The sequence below is a fragment of the Antechinus flavipes genome, chromosome 1, assembly GCF_016432865.1.
Source record: "Antechinus flavipes isolate AdamAnt ecotype Samford, QLD, Australia chromosome 1, AdamAnt_v2, whole genome shotgun sequence".
NCBI lineage: Eukaryota > Metazoa > Chordata > Mammalia > Dasyuromorphia > Dasyuridae > Antechinus > Antechinus flavipes.
The window spans coordinates 693,374,621-693,385,089 of NC_067398.1; the positions used below are offsets into that span (position 1 = coordinate 693,374,621).

The 10,469-nt window shown below is 42.6% G+C and overlaps 1 protein-coding gene across 6 annotated transcripts in view; it reads right to left on the reverse strand.

Moving 5' to 3' along the window:
* The window catches only part of CCDC62 (coiled-coil domain containing 62), a 64,654-nt gene extending 54,989 nt beyond the window's left edge, over positions 1–9,665 (reverse strand). For all 6 annotated transcript variants that reach the window (XR_007949653.1, XR_007949651.1, XR_007949650.1 and 3 more), the window contains exon 1: positions 9,084–9,665. Coding sequence is in view for 2 of the 6 variants with exons in the window: in XM_051972706.1 (XP_051828666.1) it covers positions 9,084–9,110 (27 nt within the window). In the remaining 4 variants the exon portion in view is untranslated. The remainder of the gene's footprint in view (positions 1–9,083) is intronic.
* Between the last annotated feature and the right edge of the window lie 804 nt (positions 9,666–10,469).

Genomic DNA, 10,469 nt, shown 5'->3' on the forward strand with positions numbered 1-10,469 from the left:
TGTATCACCTTAAGGTTTGCAAAGCACTTTACAAACACTGTGGCAATTGAAGGTCACAATATCCCACGGAAGTAGGTGCTCTTATACCTGTTTTACAGCTGAGAAAACTTGGGCAGACGGAGGGTAGCAATGTCAGGACTCCATGCTAACCCCCCCCTCTCCTCTCACCTCTCTTTTTTTACCATCAGGAGCCCCACTGTTTTCCAGAGCTAAGCCTAGGGAGCAAGCCGTGCCCGGAGCTCAGCAGAACAGCATCCTTGGGCCTTGGGACTTACCCTATGGAGGAGCTTGGTGCAGTGAAATCACAGAGCTGGTCGCCAGGTGGTCCCTGAGCTTGGTCAAGCACCTGCAGGAATCACGTTCCGGGCATAAAGCCCTTCTAGGAATACTTTTTTTATTGTTTAATTTGTTTTTATTTTAATGATGTTTTATTTTTCCAAATACAAAGATAGTTTTCAACATTCACTTTTGCAAAACTTGTGTTCCAAATTTTTCTCCTCTCATCCCCACCCCCTCTCCAAGACAACAAGCAATCTGACATAGGTCAGACATGCAATTCTTGTAAACACATTTCCATATTCAGAACAGACTTTCTTTCCTTGGCCAAATGTGCTTCGTTGTTGCCGTAGTCCCTCGCTGCCTGGTTCTTTCTCCAGCCACGACTCTCTATCTCCTCATAGAGGAGACCCTAGTACCTGTATTTAGTTTCCCTCCTCCTACAGAATAAAGAAAGTTCTGAGCTCTTTGGCTTGTTATATTTTGTTTTTCAGAGTTGACAACTGGTACAAAGCTTTTGTTATTACCTTTAGTTTCAGAGTTTGGGAGTGTCTTGCCCAGGGTCGCATGGCTAATATGTGTCCCTGTATGATTTGAATTCACATGCTCTGATTCTAGGTCCAGCATTTTATCCACTGCTATTTCTTTTCTAAGAGACTATTAGTCTAAGAGGGCAGCCAGGTGGCACAGTGGATGGAGCACTGGGCTTGGAGTCAGGAAGGCTCATCTTTCTGAGCTCCGATTAGGCTTCAGACATTTATTAGCTATGAGACCCTGGATAAGTCACTTCACCCTGCTTGCCTCAGTTTCTTTATCTGTAAAATGAGCTGGAGAAGGAGATGGCAAACCTGTCCAGTATCCTTGCCAGTATCCAAACTTGCCAGTTTGGAAAACTCCAAAAGGGGTCATGAAGAGTCAGATACCACAAAACAACAATCTAACACAGAAAGATTCTTGTTTTTTTGCCTTTGCTGTAAACCCAAATTCTATCCCTTTTTGAACCAATCCATATGGTGCTACAAGAGGAAATTAAATTGAAAACTAAACTGTCCTATTTGCTCAATGAGAAAGACAATGGATTTTAAGTCTGTAAAAGAAGATAGCTCTGTCTTGAGAGGCTTTACAGTAGAGTGAAGGCCAGATTCTGAGCCAAGAAAACCTAGATTCAGATTCTGCCTCCACTACTTACTGACTCCATGACTCTTTCCAAGACCCGGGGCAGTGATGAGGCTTTGAAAGTTAAGTCATTCCTAAAGCAGAGAGAGCCACCCCACCAGCATCAATCAGTAAGTCCCTGCAGGTGTCAGGCACTGGCTAGGTACAAAACGAAAACCATATTGATCTCTCTTGGTTGATAATCAAGTTCACACAAGATAATACAGCTCAAACACTTTAGAAACCCTGAAATGCTATATAAATGTTGGCTGTGATTCAAATAGCCTCCTTCAAAGGCTCTGACCTCGCCTTCTTGCTCTCCTAACCACACTAAGCCCACACCCTGAACTGACCTTCCCTTCTGGCCCCTGGACTGCCCTTGGAGGCAGTTGGGCAGACTCCCCCAACCTGCCACAGCACAGAGATTATAACCTGCCCTTTCCACTCTTGCTCCCCAAGTCTTCTGCTAGTAGAGGGCAGAGGCTGTCTGGTGTTCAAGTGTTTGTGTCTCTAGAAGTCAGCAAAGTGCTTTACAGCAAATATTTACTTTTTCATTCACTCCCACTGTGACCATCTCTATACAGCTACCTCCAAAATCCAGCCCCAGTCCATGCTTTGTCTGAGCTCCAGTTCTCACCATCCACCTGCCTGCTGGACAACTCCAATGGATGTTGTAATACGCAAATTCAACACGCCCCAAGCCAAACTCCTTCTTTCTCCCCTAGATCTTCCATTCTTCCCAATTTCTGTGGACACCACCATCATCCACCATGGATTCTTCCCTTACTTCCCATGGACTTCTATCATCTCCCTCACCTCTTCTCTCTGCTTCAGGACTTCATCACACCTCTTGCCAGAACTACCAAACCAGCTTCCTACCTGGTCTCGTGGCTACCATTCATTCTCCTCTCCAATTCATCCTTCACACAGCTGCCACCATAATAATTCTTTCTAATAAATGGATCTGACTGCTCAAAATCCTTGCTTGTACCCTTTTTACCCTTCAAAACAGGGTCTGCAGATTCACAGGGGTGCCCAAGATCCTATTACTTTGAGCAGCAATTCTCAAAGTGAGATTTTTGTGGACCCATGGAGGTCTCTGAGATGCTTAAAGTAGCTAATCTTAAAGTGGAATCCTTGAGATTCTTTCCGGGGGCCGTGAGGTCAAAACTTTTTATCATCATGTTAAGATATTATTAGCCTATTAAAATTTTCCTCTTCTTTCCAACTACATAACTAAGGCCAAATTTATTCATATATTCCAACCATAACATATTCTCAAAAAATTGAATGGAGAAGCAGATTAGGAGGATCTGTCTTCTATTAAGCTAGACATTTAAAAAGTTTGTAAATTTAGATTAAACTGCCATTTTTCTCACTAATTTTTTAGTTTTGGATAATAGTTATTTTTATTTTCTTTTCTATTATATAGCTTTTTATTGACAAAACATATGCATGGGTAATTTTTCAACATTAACCCTTGCAAAAACTTCTGTTCCAACTTTTCCCTTTCTTCCCCCCCATCCCCTCCCCTAGATGGCAGGTAGTCCCATAAATGTTAAATATGTTAAAGCATATGTTAAATACAGTATATGTATACATATTTATACAGTTGTCTTGCTACACAAGAAAATTTGGATCTAGAAAGAAGGTAAAAATAACCTGGGAAGAAAAACAAAAATGCAAGCAAACAATAACAGAAAGAATGGAAATGCTATGTTGTGGTCCACATTCATTTCCCATAGTTCTCTCTCTCTAGGTGTAGCTGGTTCTGTTCACTACTAATCAATTGGAATTGATTTGGATCCTCTCATTGTTGAAGAGAGCCACTTCCATCAGAACTGATCTCCATACAGTATTGTTGTTGCCGTGTATAATGATCTCCTGGTCCTGCTAATTTCACTCAGCATCAGTTCATGTAAGTCTCTCCAGGCTGAAATCATCCTGCTGATTATTTCTTACAGAACAATAATATTCCATAACATTCAAATACCACAATTTACCCAACCATTCTCCAATTGATGGGCATCCATTCAGTTTCCAGTTTCTGGCCACTACAAACAGGGCTGTTACAAACATTTTTGCACATGTGGGTCCCTTTCTCTTCTTTAGTATCTCTTTGGTATATAAGCCCAGTAGTAACACTGCTGGATCAAAGGGTATGCAAAGTTTGAAAACTTTTTGAATATAGTTCCAATTGCTCTCCAGAATGGTTGGATCCATTCGCAGTTCCACCAACAATGCATCAGTGTCCCAGTTTTCCCACATCCCCTCCAACATTCTGCATTATCTTTTCCTGTCATCTTAGCCAATCTGACAGGTATGCAGTGTTATCTCAGAGTTGTCTTAATTTGCATTTCTCTGATCAATAGTGATTTGGAGTACCTTTTCATATGGGTAGAAATAGTTTCAACTTCATCATCTGAAAATTGTCTGTTCATATCTTTTGACCATTTATCAATTGCAGAATGGCTTGATTTCTTATAAATTTGAGTAAATTCTATATATTTTGGAAATGAAGCCTTTATCAGAACCTTTAACTGTAAAGATGTTTTCTCAGTTTACTGCTTCCCTTATAATCTTGTTTGCATTAGTTTTGCTTGTACAAAAGCTTTTTAACTTGATATAATCAAAATTTTCTATTTTGGGATCAATAATGGTCTCTAGTTCTTTTTTGGTCACAAATTCCTTCCTCCTCCACAGGTCTGAGAAGTAAACTATCCTATGTTCTTCTAATTTATTTATAATCTCATTCTTTATGCCTAGATCATGAACCCATTTTGACCTTATCTGTGTTAAGTGTAGGTCAATGCCTAGTTTCTGCCATACTAATTTCCAATTTTTGCAGCAGTTTTTGTCAAATAGTGCATTCTTACCCCAAAAGTTGGGGTCTTTGGGTTTGTCAAACACTGGATTGCTATAGTTTTTGACTATTTTGTCCTGTGAACCTAACCTATTCCACTGATCAACTAACTAGTCTATTTCTTAGCCAATACCAAATGGTTTTGGGGACCTCTGCTTTATAATATAGTTTTAGATCAGGTACAGCTAGGGCACCTTCATTTGTTTTTCTTTTCATTAGTTCCCTTGAAATTCTTGACCTTTTATTCTTCCAGATGAATTTTGTTATTATTTTTTCTAGGTCATTAAAATAGTTTCTTGGGAGTTTGAGTGGTATAGAACTAAATAAATAGATTAGTTTAGGTAGTATTGTCATCTTTATTATATTCGCTCAACCTATCCAAGAGCACTTAATATTTTTCCAATTGTTTAGATCTGACTTTACTTTTGTGCAAAGTATTTTGTAGCTTTGCTCATATAGTTCCTGACTTTCCTTGGCAAATAGATTCTCAAATATTTTATTCTATCGACCATTAGAAAATAGTTGTTTTTCATAAAAATTATTTTCTTTAACATATAGCATTCTCACTCTCTCTGTTGTTTGCATTTTGTTTTATTTCTCCGTTTTTCTTTTCTCTTCATCTGATTTTTCTTATGCAGCAAGATAACTGTATAACTATGTATGCGTATATTGGATTTAACATGTATTTTAACATATTTAACATGTATTAGTCTATCTGCCAGCTAGGGGAGGGAGGAGGGGAAAGGAGAGGAAAATTTGGAACAAAGGTTTTACAAGGGTTAATGTTGAAAAAATTACCCATGCATATTTTGTAAATAAAAAGCTTTAATTAAGAAAAAAAAGGAAATATCAAATGCTTTGTTTTTAAATTATCTTTTAAACACATAATTAGGCTGGATGTGAGGAAGCTAAAAATGGCCTGCTCTGATTGACAGGACTTTGACTAGCTCAGGTTCTAGCCAGCTAGATTGAACCTTTCTTGGGCATCGTGATGTCCTCTCCCTCACTTTCTGAGGACTCATAGTACAAATGCTGAATTTTGCAAGGACACTCAATTGGCTTAGCCGATCTTCAGCTTAGAACTCCAGAGCTCAAGAGATCCACTAGGCTCAGCCTTCCCAGTAACAGGGCAGACCAGCATTCCAAATGTTTTAAAAACATATCAAGGATCATGTGATTTTTAAAAAATAACTACCATAAAAAGGGAAGGGCACAGAGTCACTAATATTCCACCTCCTCCTTCTAGCCCTCTGAACTGTCTGGTCCTATGACTGGACTGTTTCCTTCAAGTACAGATTTCCTTTTCTGAACCCGCCACCTTTTTTTTTTTTTTTTTTAATCTATTTGGAATATGCCTAGATTTACACATATCATCTTCTCCAGTGTAATCCCCAAGGAAATAAAATATTCATTCCTATCATTGTGTCCAGAGCACCTGGCACAACAACTGAACAGAGGAAGCTCTTCATAAATGCTTAGTGATTGATGGACTTTGGTGTAGTGATAGTTTTGATCTATTAATGGTTTTCAGGGCTAAAAACTTATCTATCACAATTCCTAACTTAATAATTAAAATTAGACACATTCCAGTACCATATTATGCTTATATTAAATGGCTATTACTTTTATTTGAATAGAATTGTTCAAAAGGCAACATTAAATGTTCACGTATTTTGCTGTTGTTTAGCTATGTCTGACCCATTTGGGGTTTTCTTGGCAAAAACTGGAGTAGTTTGTCATTTCCTGTTCAAGTTTATTTTACAAATGAGGAAACTAAGGCAAACAGGGTTAAATACCTTGTTCAGGATCACACAACTAGTAAAAATTTGGGGATGGACTTGAACTCAGGAAGATAAGTTCATCTACTCCATCCTCTACCACCTCTCTTCTTTCCTTCCTTCTTCCTTTCCTTCATCCCTTCCTTCCTTCCTTATGTAAAGCATATTTCCATATTAGTCATGTTGGGGAAAAACAATCAGAACAAAAGGGAAAAACAAGGGAAAAAAAGCCTGAAGAAAGTATGTTTAGATATGCATTCGGTCTTCATAGTTCTTTATCTGGATGTGAATAGCAATTTCTTTTAAAGCAATTTCCATATGAGTCTTTTGGAATTCTCTTGTATCATTGCATTGCTGAGAAGAGCTAAGTTTATCATAGTTATCATCACACAGTGTTGCTGTTATGGTGTACAGTATTCTCCTGGCTCTGTTCACTTCACTCGGCATCAGTTCATGTAAGGCTTTCCAGGTTATTATGAAATTTGCTCATCATTTCTTTTTTTTTTAAACTTAGTAATATTTTAATTTTTCCAATTACATATAAAGGTAGCTTTCAACATTCATTTTTGTAAGAATTTGAGTTCCAAATTTTTCTCCCTCTCTTCCTTCTTTTCCCCCTCCTCAAAACAGCATGTATTCTGATAAAAGTTATACATATTCAATCATGTTAAACCTATTTCCACATTAATTATATTGTAAAAGACTCAGAACAAAAGGGGAAAACCACAAGAAAGAAAAAATAAATTTAAAAGTAGTGTGCTTTGATCTACATTCAGCCTCCATTGTTCTTTCTCTGGATGTGGATGGCATTTTCCATCAAATTCCATTTTTGACATCTGCTAGCCCTGTCACCATGAGCAGGTTATTCTGCAACTCGATTTGTAAAATGAGGATAATGGTACTTACCCTATCCACTCAATGGCTCAAATGTAAGTACTCTTGCAAACTTTAAATTATCAGTTTTTAGGTGCTTAATGTTGAACTGATAAAAACAAACGAACAGAAAATTAGAGGAGAGGGAGGAGAGAAGGGAGAGGGGAGAACAAGAAGAAGAGAAAGAGAAAGTTAAGAAAATAGAAAGGAAAGGACAGATGGGAAGCCTAGAAAGAAAAGAGGACAGATGGAAGAGGAAAATAGAGAGGAGGGGAAAAAGCAGACCCAAAAGAGGCCAGACTGGAAAGAGAAGAGCTGTGATACTAGAAGAGAACAGGACAGAAAAAGCGTCCCAAGATTGGAGAAAGTCAAGTCAAGAAGCCTTCATTGATGGGAAGGGCCCTCAGAGGCTCTGAACTGGAAGGAAGGAACCTCAGAAGCCTCCACTGGGTTCAGTCTAAACCTTTCTCTCTACAAGCTCACCAACAGGTGGTTCTCCAAAAGCCTTCCCAGGCAGAGGGAAGCCAGGGCCCTCCTGACGCAACCCACTGAACTCTTTTATAGCTCTGAATGTTTCCGGGTTTTTCCTTTTCACACAGATTAAATTTATTTCCCCTCATGGCTCCAGAACCTTCTTCCATTCTAAAGTCCTTGGAAGACTTTGGAAACTGTTACCACCCTTTCCCCCAACTCTTTTCTTCTCCAGGTTAATCACATCCGGTCCTTCAACTGATGGTCCAGCAGCCGAACCTGAGAAGCAATCAATGGGGGCAGGAAGAGAAGACAGGAGAGTTCAAAGAGCAGAAGGGCAGAAGACACTTAGCAAGAGTTAGGGTCTGAGACTCAGAGTTGGAAAAAACCTCCGCCATCTAGTCCAACCCTCATTTTACAAATAACAAGACACAAGTGATAAACACCAGAAGCAAGATTTGAACCTAGCACATTTCTACCACACCATGGCTCTTGGATGAATGATTGCAAAGTAAGCAGAATCAGGGTTAAAATACACAGTGATGGGAGAAGGTGGAGAAGGGAAGGGGGGAAAAGAAGAGAGTATCTGTAAATTCCGCTTTTTGACTGTGAGCAAACAAGGGACTTTATTTTAATGCCTTTAAACAATCCTTTGAGACTAGGAGGTACAGACAACGCCCGGCTCTTTCTTGGTGGAGGGAGTTTCCATGCAAGGAGTTAGCCGCTCCAATGAAGCCACGGGTCAAGGCCCAACTCCCTCCACAAACCAAATCCAAAGCTAGATAATATGTAAACATTATCATTATATGTAATAATATATAAACCGACCCCAGAAAACGGATAAGGAAACGCATTACTATTATTTCTTTGGTGCGCTTAGGAACTACGGGTACAGAATATTACAGGCGCTATCAGATGGCAGCGATTATTTTGGTTGATTTTTCTTAAATGTTTTCCTTTGTTAAAAGGCAAGACTCGTGGGTGATGGGAAGGAAATGAAGCTCACAAAGACAAAGCGCATTAATTAATGCAAAGGGAAAGAAGACAGTGGCTAGCTTAGTACCTGGCACATGCCTGGCACGCAGCAGGCACCCGATATAAATGTTTGTTGGTTAAACTGACAGAAGAGGAAGACGAAAGAGAAAGGGAAGTGGACAGAACGGGCAACGTAAAAATGAGAGAGAATAGAGGAAACACTGGAGGAAAGAAGCGAGGAAAAAGTAGGAAAAAAAGGGAAGCAAGAGAGCAACAAATCCACGCGCCCCTCTGCGCGGCGGCCGCCCAGTGCCCGGCAAGGAGCTGGTCGTGGGCAGAGCGGGGCAGGGAGGGGGCGGAGGGAAAGGCGGAGTTAGGCCAGTCAGCCCGGTGGCCTTTAAGGGTCCGCTGAGTATCTGCCCTCGGGGAGCTTACAGAGTAACGAGAGCCCCGGCAAACGCCGGACACGGTCTCGGAGGGAAGGAACCGGGGTTGATGAGGGGACGGGGGACGAGCGGCCCAGCACGAGACTTGGAGGGATACAGCGAGAACTCGGGAGGAGCCGGCCCAGCGCAGCCGGCGGCAGGTGGCCGGGGCCGGGGCCGCGGGAGGCCAGGAGGCGGGGCGTTGGGCCTCGGCGAGGCGGGGCCGGCGCCGCCGGGGCGGGGCGGTGAGCGCCGCGCCGCACGTACCTTGCGGGGGAATGCTGTCGCGTTCATAAGTGGCCGCAGCTTGGTGTTTCCCGTCCGCCTCGGGACAAAGTCGGAGTCGGCGAGTCACACCTTGGAAACTCCATAGGCTTGCCTTCCCCAGAGCGGCCGGCCAGGTCGCGGGGACTGGCCTCTGGCGGCCGCGTCCCCGCTCCCCGGAGAGCCCCCGCCTCTACCTGCCCAACTCAGTGTTCACAAACCGCCTTCTTGACTCAAATGCGGCCCGGAGGGCGAACCTGGATCTCGCGAGAATTCCCGGCCCGCGAGATCCCAGACCCCGGGCTGCCCGGAAAGCTCGCGGCCCCCGGGGAAGGTGCCTCGGCGTATCTTGGCTCCGCGCAACCTTTCGAGGGGCATTTTCTGGGGCCCGTGAAGGCGCCTGGCCCGCGGGGGAAGCCCCCGACCCTTCGCACACCCACAGGGGAGGAGGAGGGGGTGGCGACGGCCGCCCAGTTTCGGAGCCGCGTTTCCAAGAAAGGGGGGCCCGGGAAAGGGGACAAGAACCCCTAAAGGCTGGTCTCCGCGCGTCTCCCAAAGGCACCACTTGTGGTTCCTGGCGGGGAAAGGGGAGTGAGATGGGGGTTGCTCCGAAGCGAAAGTGCGAGTGAAATCCCCCTCCGAGGCCCGTGCCGGGTAGTCATCACTGAAGCTGCGCACAAGGTTGGTCAGACTTGCGTTTTAATGTCACAGGCTCAGAAAAGTACACGGGTGTCAGGGGCAAGGATCGTTCCAATCCCGCGTCTTCGTACGGTGGCCTTCGCCACGGGCCCCGAACAGCTAGGCTGACGCAGTCACCCCAAGCCGTCAGCACCCAGAGTCCGTGACGTCACCCGTGCTGAATGGCCTCGGGGATGTTGGCTTCTTAAGACAGCTGTTAATGGGACATCTGTTTGGTGAAATGCGTCCATCCTTAATTTACATCCATACCACACATTACTTTCAAGATCTTAATTATAAAAAGCCAATACATTCAGGATTTCAGTTTGCATGGCGGGAAAAGTGCCATCAAAATTTTTTCACACGTGCTAAATTTTAGAATCGCAACCTAAAAGACATTTTTTCCCCCAACGTACAATGCCTGGGCTTAGAATCTTTATAAAAACTGCATGAATTTGTTTGAATTTACCACTAATGGTTTTCCTATTTTGGGGAAAAAAATTTCAAATGCTCTTTCTCAGACTGTTTTTGATTTAAGTTTAAACAATTGTAAAGAGTTTTGTGACAATCTCATTCTCGCTTTATTTATGGAGGTTGGGAAGAATTTTCAACTTCTCTCAATGGCCCTATGTATGAAATGGGTTTCTGTTGGTAATTGAACAATAAAGTCCACAACAAATCTACCCGCTGCCTTCTATCCAACTGAAGGTT